Source organism: Dermacentor silvarum, chromosome 4, assembly GCF_013339745.2.
Source record: "Dermacentor silvarum isolate Dsil-2018 chromosome 4, BIME_Dsil_1.4, whole genome shotgun sequence".
Classification (NCBI taxonomy): Eukaryota; Metazoa; Arthropoda; class Arachnida; order Ixodida; family Ixodidae; genus Dermacentor; species Dermacentor silvarum.
This window is the reverse complement of record NC_051157.2, coordinates 41,910,223-41,935,042: the sequence shown is the minus strand read 5'-3', so window position 1 is coordinate 41,935,042 and position 24,820 is coordinate 41,910,223. Positions and strand designations below refer to the sequence as shown.

Below are 24,820 nucleotides of genomic sequence, written 5' to 3'. Positions count from 1 at the left end.
ACTGCCAATAGCCAATTTTACGTGACAATTAGTTCTTTAGCCTTAAAAAAAAAAAAAAAAGGAGCGATTGCCAAATGTTTTATATGACACATAACACAGAGTAATACATAACAGCATAATGTATTTGTGTCAACTCAAATACAACCAGAGGCAGTATCTTATGCTTATAGCTGTAACTGTAAACATACCCATCTAAAGGAGAAAAGATAGCAAATGCGCGTCACATCTTTCCATTATCTGCACAGTGCCATCACAAGAGTTCTATTTACTTCATTTATGGCAAGATTCGGAAGATCAACGTGTAAATTTTCTTTTCCAAGAAGAAACAGTTGAAGTAATGACACCATTCTCTTGCAAGCAATTTTATTGTTTGATAGAAAAACAGCAGTTGTATATACACAATGCATTTGTCAACACTGTAGCATCTGCATGGATACAGTGCAAGCATGCAGCACCTAAGCCGAGACAAATGTTGTTCCCAGCTTCCACAACAAACCCTGCAACGTTAATGTACAAGCTAGCAATAACAGCAGTCGGCGATGACTGCTGCTTCAGGTTGTACTTGTGAGGAGACATTCATACCAGTCTTGATAAGACGCGACATCTCTCGAACAGGGAAGTTTTGACCTCTCCAGACTTTCTTTCACGTGGCCGAAAAAAAGAGGAGAATCGGAAGCATTTACGAAATAAAAAAAGGTCTTGCATGGGCAGCTCTATAAATATATCACAGTAATATTGCTCTAAATGCAGAGAGTCCCCCACCCCCTTTCTCGGCACAGCCGAGCTCCAATGACCCACTAGTTTCCAGAGCCTCCAAAACCGAAACACAACGGAGTATCTCTACTTATAGGCAGCACTACTGCCTCATATGAAAAAAGTACCGAATGTTAGAGACAACGGGGTTTAAAATGTGAGCAATAACATACCAGGCTCAAACAGAGAGAAGGAATGGATGGGCTTGTAAGACATTATTTTGCCTGCCCCGACTGTGCAACACAAAAGCAAGAGACAAGATGACACAGTAAGCTAAACAAGAGGTCTTCAATGCTGCCAGAATTTCGGTTTGGGGCACTGACAGGTGTGGCAGGAACAGCTCGGGGCAAGTTCTTCGGTTAAGTCACAAGATTATATATGGATAACTTGGCATCTGCAACATGTGGGTTTAGCTGGAACAAAGCTCTGAAGTGCGACTGCGTGTGGAAACGTTGCTCTGGAATCACAAAAACCTAACACGCCTTTTTGCAGCAATCCCTCAGAGTTTTCTTCGAGATGAACTCTCCTCCGTTATGTTGTTTGCTCATGGCAACAAACTCATTGGCTCAGCCCTATGGCACCAGACTTGCAACTTATGCCACGGAACCACAGCTGGCCAAACAACAGGGACAGTTTCTGGCTAACGTCCGAAATATTTACTGAAGAAAATGTTGCTCTTTAATTGTAGCGCTGCCTTGCAGCTACCATGGTAAATGTTCTCTGGGGACGCTGCCTCTCGGCGTCTTGCAACACATTACAATACAAAGCTGTGCTGCAATTTCTCCCGACAACAAACACAACTTTGAGATGAGTAATGGACATTCGATAACGCAAAACATCACTCTGCCAAAGGCAGCAGAGCACGCAACAATGATGCGCTTTCCTCTTCGCTAAAATCCAGGAGTACACACAAGTGCTCGCCAGAAAAATAATTAAAAAGAACCCATTGCAAAATGCAGATATGAAAAAATATAAGATGCACAGGAGCATGGCTGCCTATGGTGTGGCATTTTCAGTAACAACCGTCACTCCAGTCGTCATCCGGTTCTGTAAACCTTGATGGCATTGCAGCATTCCTGCTGAAGGCAGGAATTCCAGACCTGAAGGTGAAGTGGAATCATAAGCAACGATGGCCTTGATTTTCACCAGCTAAAGCAAAACCTAATAAAGGTATTAGCTGTGCTTATAACACACAGTGCCACTAATGTCAAGCAAAAATAAATAAGCATGCATCATTTAATATTAACCCTCTGATACTCAAGTTGTTTCAAGCAAAACTACAAATTTTCCAAAATAGTATTCTGCCAAATTTTTGCACATTACATGTACAGCTTGTCTATAATTAACATGTCATGAAACACTTCCTGAAAAAAAATAATAAAAAAAGAACAGCAGAAATGTGTGTTTCAAGCTGTATTTGTCTTAGCAGAGAATAAAACATCTAAGAAAATGTATTGCTAAGAAACTCAACTGAACCATGTGAAATAAGATTTGTGCGGTTTGCTTTTGGCAAGCAAAGGAAGAACAACTGCACCCCAGACAATTAGAACTCGTCTCTGGCAAAAATTCACGTGAACTGCTAGGATGAGCAGAGCATGGACTTGGGAGCCAATAGGTCAATGAGAACACCAGTTCTAGCTTTACACTGTCAAACCAAGCAGAAAAAGATAGTAGATACTTCTTGGTGCAACGGCCTCCAGAAAAATGCATAGCAAAACCCACATCGGCACAGAAACTACCAGATTATCAATGTGTTGCACCAGTTATTCTACTGAAACAACAGTACAATTATCCATATCCTGTCCTAACTTGTGCTACATGGCAGCAGAGTTTAGTAACAAAGCTTAAACTTCATTTTGCTTAACTAAGCTAAATGAACATTAGGATAAAATAGATTAACAAGTGAACGCTTAATCACTATTCCGAAAAACCTAAAATTTTGTGTGTTGTTACTGCACTCTTCACAAAATAACAAAGCAACAACCACATTGAATGCATTTACAATGTATTTCTTGCGTGCATCCACATGCAAATGTTTCGTGCAACTGTTTCAGCGATTGGAAACAGCGGCCCAGCACTAGTGCATTCATTTTACATTGCACTGGGACGTTGCTGAAAACTCAACTGAAACACGTTTTATGCGATATTTTATTAATGTGGATAGCCCATGTTAATGCATACGTTGGCCATGATAATAAAGCACTTCACGCGTGCAGTGAAACACATCACACCTAAAATATTTGTCAGAAATATGTTCTACTTAAGGAATACAAATATCACATAATAATTTTAAATTCCAAATTTATAGATCAAACAGACTTGAGCTTCCGCCGACAGTTTGGTTATGTCCTCACAAGGTGCAGTGTTGCGAGACTATTCTGCCAGTTTCCTTCTCAATTTTTGGCAAATATATGATCAAAAGCAGGTATCGGCTACCATCTTCCAGGCAGTGGCAACTTACAACAAACCTCGTTCTCTTTACAGTGACACATTCCATGCATCTACGTTCTGCATGAAAGAAAAATAAAGACGAACGTTAATGTTACTGCAATCAAACAGCACATGCAGCTAATAAAGCACACACATAAAATAAAATAATCAGGAAGCCAGTTCATCACAAGCTACACCAATGTAGCACTCCATGCAACCCCACCACAGATTCAATACAAGTACTTAACCAAGTACATAAAGTTACAGTAGCTTCAGAAACAACCAGTTGAGCATATCATTTCAACATGCCTCAATCTAAAAGCTTCCGAGCAACATACAACACCATCCCTAAATATTCGATGAAATTTCATGCCTCCACCACAGTGCATTCTAAACGTGTTATTCAATACAGAAGCACCCATCATTGTTTCACCAGAAAAAAGACAAATGAGAATTTTTCCTTATGACTAGCAGCACACCCACAAAGCTAAATGTCCTTTGCATTCACAGTCACTTGTACAACATAAATATTCATAACCTTAACCAAAGTAGTCTGACACAGTAGAATCGTCCACATTAGTTCAGATCAGCCAGTACTTTCAAGGGGCAGAAAATTACAGAGGTGAACACACACTAACAAAATTACATCAGTCAGGCATGTTTGCTAAGAACAACTTTTTGAAAGCATTCGTCTGGCCTGTTCCAATTGATTAATAGTTAGTGAGCACAATCATTCCTGTTTAGCCCGTTACAAAAACTTGGTAACACCCGCTAATCTGCTTTTCCTGGTAGTTTGCAGCATGGATAGTTCAGCATGAAAAGATGGCAGCAGAACGAACTCTACACCTAAGACTTTAAAGTGGCCCTGAAACTTTTTATTGAAGTGGAGAAATAAATTTGAAACGAAAATAGGCTATTTCAGAATCACTTTGCCGCAAAAAGTACTTCAATGCGTTCAGCAGAAGTGGAGTTATTGGGAATCAAACACAGCCTCCGCTATGCTCCCCTTCCTCCTTGAATGTCTTGCACTGCAAAGGCTACAGAGAAGTGGGGTGGGGCCACAACGCCCTGCCTCGGAAATGTCACCATGGCGCGCAGCTCAAATTTCATTTTGAACTTCCGTATTTGGTGCCTACGAAGCGCTAAAAGTAAGCCAAATGCAGTTGTCCTCAGCGAGCCGCCGTGCGCTTAGCCACTGAACTCGTGGCGGTACCTCGCGGCGGCCACGGTGTAGCCGGCTGCCGCGACCAATAGCAGCTGTGTATTGGAGTGTGCTTTATTACGAAATAAAGCACACAGAAAACAGCGAGGATCATGGGTTCTTTTGAAACAAAAGCGTTTGAGAAAAAGGTGACTTCGTGTTCCACTTGCGAGCTCCACGGACCGTGTACTACACCAGAACTTGGTTGAGATGTTCACAACAGCATATGCTACCTGCGGACTAGCTATGTCACTAAGCCCGAGGGGTGGTTCAGGGCCCGTTTAAACTGTCCATAGTCTTGAGGAAATGGGCATTAATTAGCACCTAAATTGTAATAACATCCATGTTTAACATGCCACATGCTTCATTACAGGAAGCAATAAGTTGTTTCAACAGAGATTTTTAGAGAGACATTGAAGGTAAGACTGTTGAGCTAAAGCGATAGATTAGCACTCCAAGGGGTTCAAAGTATCACTTTTCCCAAGAATAGAGCTCTTGCGCGCAAATGCCAAAAACAGAAGATGGGGTATGCTGAAAATATAGTACCAGCTACCACGATGCAACATGTCCCGTTTGTACGTTAGATAAATCTTGGTCGACCATAGGCATGAAAACCTAATTACGTTGCATCTCAATGGGGAAAAAAAATGCAGCTTGGTCCCTTTTATTAAATTTTCCTGCAAAAGAAATCGCTAGCATTACCTCTATGTGCTGCACTGTCGGTGCTGTCCATTTTTCTTTTTTTAACAGTTTGGTGCCTTCTCTGAGCAGGCTTCTTGACGTTCAGCAGAGCATGACCTCCAAAACAGCTGAAGCAGCTGCACAAGAGACCCCATTTGTCACGGGCAATTTGAAATTGAGGAAGAATTGTGCGGCCACTGCTGTTGCGATTTTCTCTGCAGCTAAGCCATCTTTTGGCAAAAAAGAAGTATAGATGTTGCTAAGTATCTACAGGTGCTATATAACAGTTGACATGTAATTAAATTATGAGGTTTTACATGCCAAAACCGTCAGAAAGTGGCTACCGCAACCAGGAATCAAACCTCGGATCTCGTGTGCAGCAGATGAAATGCCATAACCTTCGAGGTAGGAAGCCCTTTAATAAAGTGCAAGATTGCATCCATTAAAAGCTGAACGGCATTTTCTAGCTTATCACTCAGTGCACTGAGTCGCAATCAATTTGCAAGCGCCAACATACAGTGCATACAAAATGCATTATGTTGACATCATTATCACTATATATCCAGACTGCTCTTGAAACTATTGTGAGGAACATTTATGAAGTCACGTCGGGATAGCAAAATTTGCTTGCCATTTTGTTAGGGTGTGGTGCGAAAACAGCAAAATCTGTTTTTAGCTGCTTGGGTCCAAAACCTTCCAATTAAACGAGAGCCTTGTTTGAATTAAGCAGCTTCAAAATGCAATGAAAACAATGTCGGACGCCTGTAATATGAAGATCTGTTTGAATTATCCGTAATTTAGATCACAAATCGACTGTAATTTCATTGTTATGTGCCGATTGCTTTTGTACAGACTTGGTGCAAAATTTGAGAATACGTAATAATAAACTGGCTCATCTTTATCTTACAATACACTGTTATATGTGGTGTATGGTACTGTTGTGCATGGTATCAGACGTGGACTTGCTCATAAGTATGCTGTAAAGCTACAATCGAGTCAAACTAAATTTGTGCAGACCGGGGATCTCGTTGGTACAGAATTACCTAAGTAAAGCATAAGTTATCACATGGGACATAACACAGGAAGCAGCGCTACTAACAATTCAAATTTATTGCACATGTATAAATGTATAAATTATCATGCAGAGGAAGAAGAATAACATAAAAGGCACAACAATGAATTCTATCAAACCAAAAAGGGACAGAATTTCTTGTTTGAAAAAGTTACAGATGGGCACTTTGCAATTTCACGGTTTCTGCCAAGTTCCCACCTAGAGTGAGCCAAAGCTTGAACGCTCAGGAACACTGTCTCGTAAATTAAAGTTTATTTCATCATCATCATCTGTTAAGTTCTACTGCTTCAATAACCTCTTGCAATTGTTTGAAGAACAGCTGAAACAACGTTTCAGTCACTCTCCCCAGCTGCGGTAGTTATGCCCCTACATTTGCTAAGAAGCAACTTTTGGTCAAGGACAACAAGGATCACAAGAAGCCTGCTGTGCCCCACCGCATGCCTTCATTGAGGTGACGGGCGCTTCCCCCCTTCCCCTGAGTTCTTCTGGGCACCAAGACTAATCACCGCGACGAAACAAGAATGCGACGAGGGTGACGATATGCAGCACCGGGCCTTCTTCGCGATGAATAAATAATTAGACGCGGGTGACATCAGCACCTGCCCAACCTCGTTCCTGCCAACGAGGAGCCAAAAAGGAAAAGTGGCCCTTTCTGAGGGGAGAGTCATGAGTCGCACTAAGGCCTAGAGGTTAAACAGAAGTGATAAAAGTGCAAGTTGGCTGTCAGTCACTTTGTCAAAAAGAACAAATTCTGTTCCTTTCTGGGTAGTGCAATGTGTGAATGGCTAAGACTTTATACTAATGCAATGTTACGCTCTTTGCATATTTTCACACGTAAGAACTTTCGATATGATCCAGTGTGGAATGCATTGTCTAAAGCAACAGCATTCAAGATGGGAGGTTTAGTTATATGTCTACAGTATGAATGACTGAAACCTCAGGTCCGCACAGTGGGGTTATTGCTTTGGTTATGCTTCTTTAGCTCACATGGTGACACACACTGAGTCTAGTTGTCTTGCTTGCAAAATTTTGCCTTAATTTTTACTGGACTCTTGTCATTTGCGACAAGTCAGCAAAAACACACTCTTTACATTTCAGCAGTGAAAAGTTAAGTCCTTGATTTAACGAAGTTTCTTGCTTCAAATATGATTTAGTTAAGCCAAGGTTCAACCGTATTCAGAGCCACTGAAACCTGCAGAGAGTGCCACCCTACAGAACATTAACACGACAATAAAATCCAACAATATAAAGAACTTACTTTATGCTAGCAATTTCACGTCCCACGAGTCATGAACCAAAGTAGAGAGCTCTTGATTAGGTTCGCTGAATAATTTATAAAATATAAAATACCTTAAAACCCTGTGAAACAGTAACCAGGAATCAATGCAGTCACATCACTCAAACTTCAACAGAATCTCTCACAAGAGAGAAAAAATTCTTTGCATGTGCAAAATGATGGTCACAATATTTTTATATTGGATTACACCAGTACTAGAACAGACAATGCAGCAGGAAAATGCACACTCCCAAGTTGCAGGCCTGCAGTTGCCTGCCTCGAGTGCAGAAGTGTGTGAATTTGCATAAATATACATATATGTCACAGTTGAGCAGTACATTTGAGCTCTAACAGACGACACTGTACGACATCTGCTATGTACATATGTAATTGGTACTGTACTGTTGGAAGGTATCAGTGACGTCAGTCTAACAGCTGCCAAGACTATGTATTTTACATTTTAAATACAACTAGTATTTTGAAGGAGAAGTGAAAAAGAAACAGCTTGCTAAATAATGCAATGCTTACAAAGTTTCACATCTAGCAAGATGGCAATGTACAGAAGTCCTACATACTTTTTCATTTTATATATTCAAACAAGACAGAAGTTTGGAGGAAGATGAGGCTTGAAGTGATGATTAACAGTGGTCGAAAACGTTGCTGGAGCCAACGCTCTGACAGGAGTACATGTCTCGGAGAAGTCTCCTTGTCAAAATGGTGGCTCCAGCGACATTCCTTGTTCGAGCTGTTGAACACTTTCATTTTAGATTCCTTCATGTTTACTTTTTCAGTCGCTGAACACCATGCAGAATTAAAATTTCAAGCAATACCCATAAAACTGCACATTCATGACTTAGCCGAACACACGCAGCCCCTACCCACCAAACTTTCCGCATGCAGGAGTACCAAAAACACGATGTCATGCGTGTAAATACGAAAAAACATAAAGAAAAAAGCGAGCTTATTTGACGATGCCATAACAAGGAAGAGGATAAAACAGTAGCCCAGCCATGATGCACACACGGGCAGTACCGCATAGACCAGAGCTTGCCATATTACCACCGATTTTAACAAACACAACCCAAAGCAAACTGTGGTGCTTCAACTTTCACCAGACAACAAAATGGCAAGAAGGAAAACCCCCTGGAACTTTACTGAGCATTAACTGCACACATACCCATGTGCCACTGATATTTCACCGATCTCATTGAGATGCAAATTACACAGTGTCATCGTTGATGCCTCTTCACCAGGAACACAGAGTCAGAAAAATAACATTGGCTGACGTGTGCCAAGAATAAACTGCTGGGAAAGCATGAAGTTTCGCAACTAAAACCATTCCCTGGTCCATGTCGAGCCAAGTTCTCGGAGAATTTCTTGCCTTCACACCATTTTTGTTGCTAGCACCAGCAGTGGCTGTTGAGCGCACATCAACGCCAGCACCAAACATCTCCACAAGCACAGGCGGGCAAAAGCAACAAGCCAGTCACATTCTCAGGCACAGTGGGACAGTTCTTGCACGCCGCTCACCTCTTCTGCGAACGTGGTGGCGGGATCCGGGAAGGCCGTGGCAGCCCTGACCTTTGTGGACCGGAAGTTGTTGCCACAGCTGCTGCTGCTGGCGGTGCAGCTGGAGGGGGTGCAGGCATGTACCGTGCAGGTGGTGGCATACGAGAAGGGGGTGATGCATGAGACACCCTCTGTGGCACGCCCAGAGAGCGCCTTCCCGTTTGGGATGTCCTGGCTGAGGAAGGCCCCGATGGGGGTGCCGGTGCACCCGCTGCCACAGAGGACGAGCGGGCGCGTGCTGACATGGGCAATGCGGAGCGGCCTGTGATCTGCGAGTATAATGGGCCATTATACTTCAGCACTTCTGTTCCATGTGTGCCATGAAATCAAGTTTTGATGACCTAGCATCCCAAGATTTCTTCACACAATATTTTATCACCTCCACATCGAGTTTATAAATAGCCTGTGCAATTTGTTTAATCTTGCTTGGATCACAAACAAGAAGTTGACATTCCTTTATGCAAAACTAATCTTTAGTTTGTTACTCTTACTACAGACATTAAAACAGAGGAATCAACTTTCTGCTCAAATAGTCGCCACCAAAGATTATCACCTGTTGAACACCATGGCTGACATTGTATCACGAGGATTTATAATTTCTTCTTCTCATTCTTTACTGATCGTTTGTAACGAATTCCCCTCTCTAATGCCTAGAGGTCCTAAGGGTATGTTAAATAAATAAATGCAGAGACCAGCAAGTTGGACAACACAAACAGCCAAAGCTGGGCAAAGTGGCTGCCAGCAGCTTTTTTTCTAACGATTTTTGCAAGCTTTCTTTGAAGCATGTAAAAAAATTAGAGGTGTTCGAATAACAAAATTTTCTAATCGAATACCAAACACTTCCAATTTCTGAACAAGGTGAGAAATACAAATAAGGGTTGTTTGGATCCTGATCGGCAAAAAAGGCTTTCTTATGCTGCTTGATACATGTACTACCATATGTCAGGCCAACTAATACCCCAGTCACACGGGCATACCGAAGGTCCTTTGAAGTTAAGGAGCATAGAGCTTTCAAAGGAACATTAGTTCAAGAGATATGTATCAGTGCTACACGGTCGCCAGGTAGTCTCCACTGAAGCTTTTGACAGAAACCGCAACATATCCTAAAATACAAAAGTGATGAGAAAAAAAAAAAAAAAATTAGTAAGAGGACACTTTGATGCGTAGCAGCCGATAACCAAATCGCACATGACACGCATTTTGCTCACGAGGGTTGCAATGTGTGCTTGTTGGTAACGCATCTTGGAGGGTTAACGGTAGCGCGATTAAAAGTACGAACTGGACTTCGATAACAAACACTGACGGAAGTTAACGCCGTGTGTGTCCTTGTGTGTCTTCTTTTGTTCTGTATTTTAATCGCGCTACCGTAAATCCTCCAAGACCCATTTTGCGTCGGCGTTGCCGATTGTGACAGGCCGTGCCGGCGCTGTTGTACGGGCGCATTCATCATTGAGACTGCGGGTGTCACGAAAGTCTTTAGCGCTTATAAACTTCTATAATATAGTTAAACTTATTTTTAACAGGTAAAAATTTAACTTTCGTATTTATACAGAATTTTGTTTTTTTCTGTCGGACGCCCTCTAGGCTCAAAAGTATTTCTTTGAGATTTCAAAGGACAAACGCGGACTCCCTTGACTTGAAGCTCCCTTCAACTAGGCCTCCTTTGATGCGCCCATGTGACAGCGCGCGTTTTCCCTTGAAGTAAAGGATCTTTGATTCAAAGGACTTTGAAAGTGCCCGTGTGACTGGGGTATAAGAAGCTTGCAAGAGAGGAATAACTCAAAGGTGATATATCTGATGCACCATGACAATGACAGTGATGAAACAAAGGAACAGTGAGTAACCGGATGCACATATGAAAGTGCTCTATTCACTGAAGGAGCTAAGTGTGACAACACCACACATTATTTTAACCACATCCAAGTATGGCAAGATTGGCCAAATATAATAATTTATATTTATAATAATAATATAAGACAATTCGCAAACTGCCTAAGGTGAAGCAGGCTTATTTGATGTATGGATGGATGTAAAGCTTTAATGAAAGTCCATGAGGTACGCGACTCAGCGCGCAGCGAGAATCTGTACTTCTACACAACAACCGCGGTTCTCCTGCAGCAGAATCATTTGGAAGAGTCTCCACGTGCATTGGTATTTGCATCTGTAGACTGCAACAACTGCCGTTACCCCTTGTAGTATGGTGATTATAGTATACAATGGAATCTCGATGATACGATCACGACTAATACGAATTTCCGGATGATACGAATTTTTCTGTCATCCTGGCCGAGCCCCATTACTTTGCAACATGCTAGAGAACGGTTGTTACGAATCGATTGTCGACCCGCGTCGGTTGATATGAATAAACGCCGCCCCACCAATGGCCGTGAAAGAGAACAGCGCGCAGTCACACGCTTTCTCCCTTTCTCTTTTGGTGCGAAGGCACGGACGCGGCACCGGAGAGCGCAGAGGCCGCGACTGGGTGCGAAGAGTTTGAAGCAGTGGCGCTTTTGTTGCTTCTGTGCTTTTCCTTTCGTGCTTTTCCCCACGCAGGCGTGGGGGAGCGCGGCTGCTGCAGCAAGCGAAGGTTCGTGCGGTCTATCGCTTCAACGGAAACTGAGCGGCGTAAGCACGGCACATACAAAGGTCAGAGCCGTGTGGAGATTGCTTTCAAGAAACGGTGCGCGCGACAACACCGACAGCTGGTATAGGCGCAAAGTACAAGAACGCATTTGTTGGCAGAGTAAAAGCCCCCCCCCCCCCCCTTCCCTCCCTCCCTCCTGTGCTGCCTTCCCGCTTTGCCCCTTTCGCGTGGGAGATTGCGTCGCCAGTTACCCTTGCGCCCGGTTGTAAGATACACATTTGGTGCCCAAGCACAGCGTCACCCCTCCCTCCCTCCCATACCCCCACGGTCAAACGCGACTTCCACGCGAACGGAAGTCGCGTTTGCTCTCTGCTGTGCGAGTGAAGGCGCACGTCCCCCGCGCGCTTTCACTCGCACATACGGCACGTGGTGACGATTTTATCGCCCTTGGACTCATGCTCCACGTCTCATGCTCCTCCTCCGCATCGCCCTCGTTGATCTCCTCTCCCATCGGTGGGCGCACCTCGTTGAGAAGTTAGCTCGCTACCGCCCTTGTCGGCGAGATTTTCCCGCGGAAGCTGCATTATAACTGGTATTTCGTCTCGCGCGGCTGCACTGTAAGCGGTATGCGTATACACGGAGTTCTATGGGAGGGTAAGCGGGAGTTGGAAAAGGCCGCGTTGTAGCCAGTTCTGCACTATAAACGGTTACGTTATAAGTGGTCGATACTGTAAATGCTTTTTACGTGCGCGTGCCTGAGTGAGTTCACCTCTGACTCTTTAATTTAGCTAGCTTTAATTGTGTTTCGATGATACCAATTTCGGCTAATACGAATATTTTTCATGACCCCGTGAGATTCGTATCATCGAGATTCCACTGTGGAAAAGTTATGTTTATTGTATATCCGATAGAATTTGTTGCTTGGAGAGTTGGTTCACCCTTTTAAGTATGTTACCTCATCGCATTAACATGAATACCTTATGACATACTTATGGTATGTCAAATTATTAAAACAGTGACATATTTTACAACTTCGAGCAGATAATTCTCTAAAAGAATATGAATCAAAAAGCAAACACTATTCAATTCGTGACGAAATTTAAGATGTTTGCATACCCCTAAAAAATAGAAAGGACCAAATCCCGCTGTGGCCGGGACCCGCAACATCTTGCTTAGCAGCCCAACACCAGCAAGAGAACAGTGTCCCCTAAACAACTGTACCCTATGCATAAGCTGATATAAAACTTCCACAGCAGAACAATGGACACCTAGTCAAAGGTCTAAAAGCTGGATATTCAATTATTAATTGGCTAATAAGGCAGAGCAAAAAAATGCTGGCAGCTTCTCTACATGAATGCTATCAACGTAGTATACAGTTTATGTTATGCACTCGGAAAACTCATTTTACACTTTGTACTTGTTAGCAACCTTCTTGAGTACCCCAGACATCAAGAGGCTGACAGAACTGTCTCATAGTGACAGTACGAGGCAAAAAAAACTTGACAAGCGACTCATTCACATATTCCCTCAATGACCATCAGACATAGTTTGTCAATGTATACTGTGTCTGAAAGAGCTAACAGCGGTAAAACAAGGAATGTCGAAAGGTCCAAATGTTGGCTCCAGCGACATTCCTTGTTCTACCACTGTTCAGACTTCAAAGTCTCCACCTTCCTGTGAACGTCTGTCTTGTATGAAAGAGCTAAGGCACACATACCGAAGTAAATTATGCAAGCAGATTTGTCACAAACATAACAAATATGACAATTTGCGACAAATAAAGAGCAGGAGTTCCGCATCGCACACTGCCCCGTCTTTTTTTACTTGCCACTGCCTCAGCAGCTGTTGCGTAACTCGGCTGGCCAGAGCATGTCAGTTTGCCGACATCATCTCTCACTCAGTGATGCTACACACAGTGCTTACCTCGGGCTGAGGGAGCTGGCTAAGATTGTTTCGATGGCCTAGCGACGGTTGCTGTTGCTTGGACTGGTGGCCAGTTGCGCTGGGATTGCGTGTGCCCAGTCCGTTCAGCACCCTGCTCAAGTTAGGCAGGCTCCTTCGCGTTGCACCTTCAACACAATGAGTATTAAGGATGACTAAAAAATAATCTGCACCTTGCTGTAGCACTCATTTTACTCATTAAAAAAAAAAAAAAAGGTTGTGGCTGCTGTGAACAACTTAACAACCCAGCTTTTTAATTTTCTTTGTCGGTCAACACACAACACCCAGCAGAATCAGTTCAGAAGCACACTCAATGTTATCTGTCGTGGATGCTTGGCTGGCACCTATCCATCCATTCACAAAATTTCAAATGAATTCAAGCAGGCTTCTTAATGAAAAATACCTCCTCCACATTATGACGAATGTCTTGAATAAATAGGGAGCTTCACGTTTAGGTGACCAAAGTCAAAGGATGGAAACTGCCGGGCATACAAAAGAATGCAAGTAGAGCATGTAGCTTTGGGTATGTAAAGACGCTTTTGGTGTGCTATTTCCAAAGCTCCCTATTATTTTGATCACATATGATACCCGACAAAAAAAAAAAAAAAAAGCTTTATTGCAGGCTGCTTATCTATTAGGCAAGTAACAAGTTGGGAAGCCACTCTTTATGTGACTGCAGCTGCAACTGAAATGGGATAACATGTCAATAACTTCAAGGCTGGGATTAAAGAAATGACAACTGTGAAAGAAAAAAAAAGCACTTGCAAGACATTGTGACCAACAAAATGTTTAGGACAACCTGAGTGTAGACGATTTTAGACTTTACTATGTTTTTTACAGTAAAAGCAGCTGCAGAGTTATGTCTTTTACTCAAATGTAAGAGTGCAGATTACCTTGGCCTGACAGATCTTGATTATCAAGCTAGCATGTGGATGGAAATGCTTAAGGCTGCTTTTTAAGTCAATATTTTCTGCATACTGGTAGTGAATAGACTCAACAGCGTGGAGCTTTCAAAAGTTTTCATCCTTTTCCAAAGCATTTCTATGCAATAGCAGTTTGCTGTCCTGTTGACTAGGGTAAGAAATATGAAAGGCGACCACTTTATGAATATGAATATCTGGTCAAGTCCTGCCCTGTTCAACATCATCAGTTACGTGTAAAAGGGAATTGGGCCTTGTGCCATTCCACAAGTGTTTACCTATAGAGGAGCAATATGTTACTGTATTTTCTTGCTTCAGTGGCTACAGGCACATCCTTCAAGGTAGCCTGAGCCAACATTAGTTACTTTACTAGATTATTTGGTCAGTTAAGTTTTCTCTGAGCGCAGCAAGAACATGACCCATTGCCATCCCTTTCCGTGTCTGGCAGGCACATTCTACTGCTTGTCCAACCACAAAGCAGATAACAGAGTGGTCATGCACAGCTTTGCTTCCGAGATAGGGAGCATGCGTGGAATGTCTCAGGGGCCATGTTACACGTGAGCCTTTCTGTCATCTGCCACTAAACAGCACACGCTTGGATTTTGCTAGGTAGACAACAGAAATGAATCACCAGTAGTGCAGCAGTAAAGCAATTGATCCAGTAATCCAGTAATCTAGCAGTACTGCATAAAGGCTGCATTGAGGCACACATTTCTGGTTTCCATTACAACATTAACTCTACAAATTGCAATCAATGAACAAATAGAAGTAGGACATCTTGCTGTCAACACTCCATTAAAACCAGCAGGCGTGCAGTTACACTGTTCATACCTTTGCTTGGAATTTGAGATATTTGATGAAGGGAAGAGTTCGAGCCATATGGACTGCTTCCAGGTGATGGGCTCTGGCTCTCCAAAGTCCGTGCCAAGGTCAAAGGGGGTGTGCGGATTCGCTGCCTCGCATCCCCTGTGCATTGCAGTTGATCAATGTTAACCAATCGGCAAGGCAATTCTCACAAGTAAGATGAGACAAACCTTCCGAATTCTGTACTCTGCTTTGATGAACTTCGTGCCGGTCATCCGAGCAGGAATCTTCAGGCCTTGATTCATTGAGTCTAGCACTAACCACTGCATGGAAAAGTTTCATTAAAGAGAAGTCTCAAATATTAAGGCATACTTTTCAGTTTAAGAGCTCCATACAAGCTGGCTGCATGTTTGTAAACAAAAGGATTGCTGTGATACATAGTGTAGAGAAGCCTGTAGTTAAGGCACCAACACCTATGGCATTATCACTGCAGTGTCACATCATCACATTTTCTAGCTTTCCTGCAGAACGAAAAAGTCACTGGCACATTGTTAGCAAATAAGATTTAGTACAGCAGCGGAGTTATGCAACACATTTGTGCAGCAACAGTAGTATTTAGCATGTCCTTTGTGTCATGAGGAAAATATGTCGAGTAACAGTTTTGAGTAACAGATCGAGTAACTGTGTTCAGGAAATTAACTCTTTGGGTTTGCATTAAGCAAAATGGCAGCCTCAGAAAAACAAGAAGTGCATTTAGAGGTTATGAAAAGAGCAGAAGGGAGATGGCTGAATGAGCAACTACAGACTTAACAATTCACATCTCCACAGCTGAAAAACTATTGATGGGATCTAAAAAATGCTATGTACATGGATCTAAAGAATGGCATGGACTGTTTGCATGTACTGTTGTACATGCACTTATTATTTTAGCGACAGCCTCCTAGAGCAAAATGCAGCTGATACATACTAAATGTTGTGCTGACAAGGAGGTCATGTATATAAATGGCTCTTGCAGAAAAACCCCAGGCTCACTCGTGCTCAAATTTTTTTACAGACACACGATTTTCAAGTTGATTTTGTGTTGTATACAACATTCATGTCGTCTAGAATAAACCAGAAGTATGCGTCTTCTGCTGATGAAAGAAATGCAGATTTCCTCAGCAAATTGAACAGCAGCACCATCAAAGCAACACGGCTTCATGTTCAATCTTCTCCGCAATAGTGTTTCACTTCAATGACGCCACTGTTCCCTTCACTGGAAAAATATGCAGATTTGTCACATATGCTAATTCAGTCGGCACGAAACAGGCAAGGACTGCATCCAAACACAGTATTAAACAACATGCACCAGGATCTGCCATCTCTGTACAATATCTAAGTGAACAAGTCTACAATTTGGTTGGAAGAGCCACTTATACCTAACTCCTTTATTGACACAACATGCAGTACACTGCTTTGCTCATTTAAAAGGCCCACATAACAACAAAATCCAACTGTTACCCAGTTATGCAGCTTGTTCACTTACTGGATGTTCGCTTCGGAGAAGATATGGGAGAGCTCAGTCTTAAACCTGGAGCAAAGAAGATGGGTTAAAAAGAAACATTAACTGCATTGCGGCATTTTTAACACAGTGTCTTAATGACAAGCACAACATGTAGAAAAGCGTTTGCAAGGCTGGTTAGCAAATTATTGACTAGAAGAATGCAAGAAGCAGCGCATTGCAAAATGAAAAAGTAGCCTGTTCAGCAAGACTCCGCCTTCTGTGATACCAAATGAAGTTAACATTTTCGTTCTGCTGTGCAATTTTGTAATGAGACTGACAGATAACAGCTCTGGTTAGTTACAAGATCACACAGTAGACCCTTTAAAATAGGCCAAGAAACTAAGACCTAGATGCTGAGTAGTATTCAGAGTAGCCTACAAGGCAAGCAAAATGATGAGAGCAAGATAGGTTATTCCCTTTTCACAACTAGTAGCGTCAGGTTTTTCTTCGCTAGAGCTGCGAGATAACGCCTCGAGACACAAAGGCAATGGTGAAAGATCTATATGCAGAACAGACGATAACAGCCACGAAAAAAATTTTAAAATAAGTTTTTTGTAGTGCAACATAAATAAACCAAAAACCACAGGTTTTCATGTGAATACAGCTGACTGTACTTGGACCAAGGGAAAAGACTGCTGGAATAAAATTCAGTCAAGTATATACCACAAAAGGCCTTCTGAGCACCCCCATGATTAGGGCATGAAAGATACATATGCAGGTCATTTTTTAAAGCAAAGCTTTCTTTGCGGACCATCCCACACTTTCCCGACTCTGGCTGGGTGCTGCTTGCTATCTGGCCTAATAGCTCGCACTTTAAAAAAAGACAATTACGTGCACGATGATGAGACCAATCCTTAGCCCCCAGCGCAGTAGCCTGATGTTCTAACCATTAGGCCACAATCGCATGTATACTTCTATCATGCCATCGCTAACTAGCTGTTTGAGATTATCACCGCGTGTGCCATACTGTGTAGCGCGAGAGCACATGCACGCATGCCAGTTTCCTTTATGCCAAAGATGCAGGAATGAAACGGACAACTTTATACCATTTGATTAACTGCTTCACAAAGATTCCAAGATGTGCATTGGATCTGCAATTTTTTTTTTATTGGAACTGCTTTAGCCAGTGAGGTGAGCTTTATATTGTGCATTGAAATGCTAAATAGCTGCATCACTGGCAAAATTAGTGGTCCTAGAACCATCCTATGATGATTTTCCTTAACAAACAAGTGCCCCATACAGACGTATATACAGTCATCTCTGCAACTTACAAATGCAGAGAGATTTTTGCTGAAAACAAGCACACAACATGTTCTGTATGCACTACAGAACATGTTAGGTGAAGTGCGAGCCATGTATTGAGTGGATCAGCATGATCGACACTCACTCTCTTCCTGAAGTCGAGCAATCTCGTGAACATTGACAGGTGCACGTGATAACGTCTGTGTCGGGACTACTGGTGGCACAGGGCTACTTGGTGAGGGTGCCTCCTTGCTGGGTGACATGACCCCTGGGCTAGTCGTTGGCTGAACGGGCAACTCCCTTGCTGATCCTGTTTCCACGGCAGCAATTGTCGGCATTGCCTCCAGATCAAGTGCTGGTCGCCTCCGCCGGGGACGCGTGAATGTGCGTGAATCAAATGTTCTGTTTGGCCCTGGAAAAAAAAAAAAAAAAAACATTTCGAGACATCGGTGTCAAACTAAGCGGGCCCTAAAACTGTTTGCTATATTATGAAAATGAGAGGGGAGGAGACCGCCATGAACTTCCAGCATCGAGACCAAATATGAAAGCAGGCCATACATAAAGGTTTTTAAATAGCCATTATTGCATTTGAATTGCACTGGCTCACCAAACACGGCTGCTGTCCTTATTCACACTTAAGCACATATTCAAGGTACAACATAACTAAGATATCCACAGCACAATATGCACAAGAGCCTGGAAGACAAGAATCAACGAAAAATTTATCAATGGATGCAGGTAAGTTAAAGCAAAGCAGAGTTAGCATTTCACAGTGGTCTACATTTAACATGTTCAGAGAAACCATCAGTGTGGATAGTAGATTTCTCTATAATGGTCAAGCACAGGGCACATATGAAGTAAGGCCCTATAACAGCATGGGTGGTCAAAATTAATCCGGAGTCCCCCACTACAGTGTGCCTCATAATCCTATCGTGTTTTTGGCACGTAAAAACCCAGAAAAAACAATTGTTCAGCCTGAATGAACAGACATCAGACTTTTGTAAGTCCTTGATGTCTGATTTTGATGAAACAAAAGCTCTATGGTCCGCAGATCACTAACTTGTGTAAACTAGAAAGAATATCCCAGCCTTGCAAGGCATATAAAAGTGAGCAAGAATCCTGTTGCTTCAACAACAAATGCTAACTTAACACCATACCTTAACACAATCATGCTCATATTTGCCAAATTAATTAATGCACTGCCTAAAATAGTTCTGCAAAATGTTTAAACTGGTCGAAGAAGACGAGACAGTCTTCTTCGCGCAGTTTAAACATATTGCAGAATCTATGAACCGACTGGCCCAACAACATGCCTCACTCAAATAGTTCTTTAGGTCACCATTCCTACTCAATCTACTATCGGTGTCTCACAAAGAAAATTAAAAAGGACTACAGAAAACGTCTAATTCGATACCAGTTAATTCGATCTCGATCGAACGTCTCATCTGGCGCTCATGTATTTCTATGGTCCCGAACTTCCACTTGACTTGAATTCGAACTTGACTGCTCAGCTCCGCCGCAGTACGGCGGTGTTATGCGGTGAAGCATATGCAATTTCTTGTGGCGAAGCATACCCACTATATGGAAAGGGGCCACTGTCACAGGACACAGTACGCATTTCTTAATTATACAGGCACGCATGCGCCGCTTCCGGTCACATTACGAGCACCTAGATGCTTAATAAGCATACTGGCAGCCATTCAGAGCCGTTTCTGACGTTACTGTGGCGATTTGAGCACTCGTTTTGCCCGTCATGCGTGTTGTGTATACGAGACCTTTAATGGGGCCTAGTACACGTTGCTTAATTACATGTGCGTGGACGCGCCGTGCACCGAGAAGTGACGAAAAGGCATCTGTATTTTGGGAAAGTGAGCAAAAAAGCAGGCAGTAAGATGAAAAAGCTCCGAAAGTCGAAGGGACGTTCAAAGCCAATAAAAGGCCGGGGGTCTATCTATCTAAAACTATGAAAACATGCCAGTAAACTTTTTTGCCGTCTCGGTACTACTGTGACAAGAGACGGTGCATGTACATGTGCAAATTAAGGAACACGTGCTATGTCCCGTAACAGTGGCACCTTTCCCGATGCTAACTTTGAAGGCAAATACTGCCACGTGGATCAACGGCGTGTTTCGACGTTTTTCCTGCCTTTTGTTTAATTCGACTCGCCAGATAATTTGACCAGTTTCGGCGGTCCCGTCAGGATCGAATTAACAGAAGTCAATCGTAGAGAAATCGGTGCATGAAAATATAAGTTATTCAGCAGATAAGTTCAACAATAAACTTGACGAGCGCAGATGTTCAGTATTGTTGGTATGAAACACTTAGGATCAGTTCAGCGCATAGATGATAGAAAGGACGTGATGGCTGGCTAGCTCTACATCGCAGCATGTGTCATTGTGTTCCATTGTTTGAAAAGTGTTACATCATATCTTGGCACCGAAATGAACTTACTAGGCTGATCATAGAAGCATAGAAAGCATAGAGAATAGCAAGCTTGAATGATAAGTGCGTAAGTATACCCGGGCTTTTTGGTCAAAAAAAGAACTATATTTTTTATTTGCAATGTGATGTAGTGCGTACATAGCATCGTTGCTTCAGCTTGAGTACAATTATGATATGCAGGCTTTTAGATATGTGATCCTGTTTTCAATAAAGCATTTGTTGACGTTAGCATGCATGTCTTCTTTCACACCTTTGTCATCTATGCACTTAACCGTTCACAAGTATCTACAATAAAGTTGAGCCATGTCAACTAGTTCGAATTGCTTCAAACCGCATATTTGCGTTTGGATTATCCAAATGTGTTTTAAAACAGCCAAAGACATTTGGAAATGCAAGCTCATATACAAATATAACCTCCTCATGAGCTATCTTTGACTGTGTTGCACTAAAAGAATAAAGATATTTGGTATAGCCAAGAGCATGGACGAAATAAGCAATTTTCAAGTGCAGTAAAAATGTAGCAGGTTAATCAAAATTAAACGAAATTTTAAATTATCCAAATGCGAATTATCATGGGTTGATTGTATCGCCAGACAAAAGGCCCCCCCCTTATCTAAAATTTTGCTGTACTTCACTTTCCTATGCAACTTTCCTTTCCTTGCTGATAAATTATGATGTCATATCCTGTATCATTTCCCGATTTGTTGAGTTTCATTTGGGTGAACTTTGCTCGTCATAAAGGCGATGCTAAGAAGCTCATTTTGTTACCAAACTGCTATACTGTTGCAATATGCACTTTGGTCGCGTTCGCAAAGCCATATTAGTAAGCCTGCGAGTATTCAGCGTGCCACATTAATTACTTATCACTACATTTTCAAGCCATAAAACAAGGTTTTTTGTGTTTAAGCCTTATCTGTGAAACATTAGGTAGACACATGCATCACGTTAGTCAGACCAATTTTGGAGAATTGCTATTAAGACACTGCAATCTCACAGCAACGTCAAAGAAAACACAAGGCTGATTGGCAATGGGTAATTGGTGTTTGAAGCCTATCTAACATTGCTAAGGATTCAGTTTTATACACAAACAATTATCAAATTTTTGTCTATGTAATAGTCCGAACCTTTCAAATTTGGTCTCATTATGCAACAGTTATTATCATACACAACAAATGTGCATCACTTCAACCATTAACATATTTCAAGGCAAGTATAACAATGCATGTACTGCAAGCATGCTGAACCCTTGAAAAACAGACGTTGGTAATGTAATGCAGTACTAATTTGCAATGTTATGCTGCAGTTTACACAGCCAAGGAAATAAAATTTCTGTGAAGAATGCTCGACAGCTGCACATTCTTTCAATATAACAGCAAAATTATTCATTCCATCAGCCATTGTTACAGCAATAACAGGAAAACAGCCAAGTCGGATTAAAAAAGAAACAGCAACTATGATTTGGAAACATTCTGAGCAACAAGGCTCCAGATATATGAACAACACAAATCACTACAAAAAAATATAACGAGTGCAGCACAAAACCATACAGCCACTCAGGCTAGATCTCAACAAGCAAATTCAACAATTCCATGCAACATGTTGCACACATGCAGGTAATCAGTTCTCGGTGCAAAACATGCAGCAATGGAAAAAAAAAAAAAAAAAAAAAAAAAAAAACTAACACAAACCAAACAGTGCACGGCAAGATGACATCAAAATTGAGTCGAGAACAAACCTGAATTGCTCTTAACACAAGAAAGCATCTGTCGCAGTTTTTGGGCAGTTGACGCCACTGAAAATGTAGCATTTTCTTGGATCAGCACACCACACCAAAAGAAAAACACTTGTTAAATCAACACTACATTTTTACGGAGATGGAGCAATTAATCCACTCTTAAAACTGACACAGTAAGAAAATGGGCTCTAGTGTCCTGCCCCGTGTTCCCCCATTGGCAGTTCTAAAAAGAACTTTTCTTTTTCTTTAATTGCAAATCGTGTAATATGGCTTGAAACTTAGTTTTGATGCAGAATACTGGCACCACCCCACACTGCCTCCCCTCCTCGGCCAATTAGACATCGTTATTATAACTTAGCCTCTCTTTTCAAAACACTGCAGTTTAATACGCACTACATACACATACTTCTACGAGCGATTTTTCCTTTCAAGAGAGCATTCAGTTCGCATGCAGGACGCTGCCGAATGAAACGCACTGCACTGCATCTGCTTGAGACGTTACGTTTGCTTGCACGCAACCGGTGTCGAGTCAGGTATCCGGACAACGCCTAACATTGCGTACACACCGAAAGCTGCGCCGAACAAAACCCACCAACGTCGCTACCGCGTCGAAGCACACAGGTCGCGGGGGCGTGACTCACATTGCGTGATTTCGTCCAGCTTGTCGGCTAGCGACAGGCGAGCGTTGCTGTTGACAGCGACGGATTCCCTGGCACCGGGCTCGGCGGTCACCCGTTCGCTGGTCAGAGCTGTCGCCTCGCCGGCTCCCGTCTCCGGCGGCTCGTACAGCCTGCGGAAGGCCGAAGAGAGAAGCGCACGCGTCCATCTGTCACAACACGCCGCCGCAGTAGTGGCGCGACGTAGCTGTGTATATAGTGTAGAAGGGCGATCAGCATGCGGTCGGCGGTGGACCGTGACCAAAATCCAGAGTTGAGGGGGCGTAGTATGGAGAACACACAGCCGCGCGCGGCGGCGGATTTCTCGATTTAGAAAGCGCGCATAACAACGAACGCGGGGGCACACTTGATTGTCGCGCATCAAAAAGGGAGTTCCTAATTTGGACACCAAGTTCGCGATGTGCCCTCGAGCCAGCTTACCAGGTCTCGTCGTCGAGCTCTGACATAAACTCGACGTCGATGAGGCCGAGGTCCTCGAGCGAGCTCTCCTTGGAGGACTTCTCGTTGCCTTCGTCCGACATGCTCATGTTGAGAGACTGCTTCAGCTCCTTGCTGTTCTTCTCGGAATCGGCTGTTTTGCACGGGGACAAGGACCTCTGGTGCTGTTGGCTCCGGCGGAGCTGCTTGTTTTGCAGCTCCAGCTGCCGGACCTTATCCTTGAGCAGCCGCATCTCTTCCTGGGGGTCGAGCGCAAACGTCGACGACACGTCTTCCATCACGCTGTTCATAGTGGCGTCGCACTCACGCTAGACCGCACAGAGCACGGCGCCCGTCAACGCGGCCAGCAGCAACGCGGCGGCGGAAAGAAAGATCGGCAGGGCGGAGTTCGCAGCACTTGCCACCATTCATCCAACTGGTCCGTCGGAACAGCCACAATCATTACCGCTACTCTTTATTTGCATTATGGAATATGACGAAGACCCGAAACATACCGAAACGGTTCAATCGGTTTACACGCTCGAAACCAAGAAAGCATATCTCTTATAAAAAATTTGGAAGACGCCGTGATAATTACGATTTATTTTATTTGTGCCGTAACGCCGTCTTTATGCGTAGTTATTCTCGTTCTTCGTTTGTTTATGGCTTGTTTATCTCGGGCATCTCAAAGGCCATGTAGCGTAAAGCGTAGTTCACCGTTTAGCCGCTTCGAGGAGACAAAGTAGCGCCGCAGTCGCAGTAGTTTCGGTTCTGCCGGGCTTGTCAGCGACCCAGAGCCTTTGCCTGCTACGTACTGCTAGTACTGTTACGGGAGTGCAATAGCGCATTCCGCTAATGTTCTGAATCTAAAAAAAAAAGATATAAGTAAAACACACGTTTTGAGTAAACATTCGCGTTTTATATTTAAATATTTAAATGGCATCTCAGCACAACCTTCAAGTGTGTGCACAGGCTGTGTTATTGAGCTGTATTTTCAATTCCAGCAGTCCCTATATATGTCAGAAAGGATGTAAAACTTGTGGCGGTGCCACAGTGAAATTTCTGTACCAGCTTTCTTGACGTCATAGCTATGGCAACACCCGGTCGAAGCATGTTAGAATGTTCATTAATTTATTAATAAGAATAAAAAAATATATATTTGCTCTAAATAATGATCAAAAGCGCAACCAAGAAACCTTTCTAGCCTTTTAATTCTGAGAAAAACAAACCCATACGAAACGCAAGTCTGTGACATCGCCATAACGTCTCGAGTGCTCATCCTTTATTTTCTCCGTTGACAAGCAGCCATTGCTCGCCAAAGGAATTCAGAATAAGTTTTGCAGTTATTGTTGGTTTTGTACTGATTTAGTGTTACTCTTATAGTCTTATAGAGTTTGTCCCTTTAGACCTTCAAGCTACATTATGCTTGTAAGTATAGGCCGAGCAGTACACAACACGGACGGATAAGGGACACGTAAAACAGGACGAAGACTGCTGTACATAAATGGATATGCATTCCTGCTCAGTATAAAT

General features: G+C 42.8%; 1 protein-coding gene across 4 annotated transcripts; it reads right to left on the bottom strand.

Moving 5' to 3' along the window:
• Positions 1 to 346: 346 nt before the first annotated feature.
• On the bottom strand, positions 347 to 23,853 carry LOC119449855 (serine/arginine repetitive matrix protein 1-like). Of its 4 annotated transcripts, XM_037713133.2 has the most exons (11): positions 23,291 to 23,853; positions 22,835 to 22,983; positions 22,194 to 22,250; positions 18,162 to 18,428; positions 16,757 to 16,801; positions 15,462 to 15,554; positions 15,259 to 15,393; positions 13,490 to 13,635; positions 8,944 to 9,251; positions 3,215 to 3,261; positions 347 to 1,853 (listed from the first exon to the last, which is right to left on the bottom strand). In XM_037713133.2, exons 1-10 carry the CDS (start codon positions 23,596 to 23,598, stop codon positions 3,255 to 3,257), a joined length of 1,515 nt encoding a protein of 504 aa, XP_037569061.1. In that variant the 5' UTR covers positions 23,599 to 23,853; the 3' UTR covers positions 347 to 1,853; positions 3,215 to 3,254. The 4 variants fall into 4 exon arrangements, with proteins under 4 accessions (XP_037569061.1, XP_037569060.1, XP_037569057.1 ...); XM_037713132.2 differs by having other exon boundaries at positions 347 to 3,261; XM_037713129.2 differs by lacking the exon at positions 3,215 to 3,261.
• Between the last annotated feature and the right edge of the window lie 967 nt (positions 23,854 to 24,820).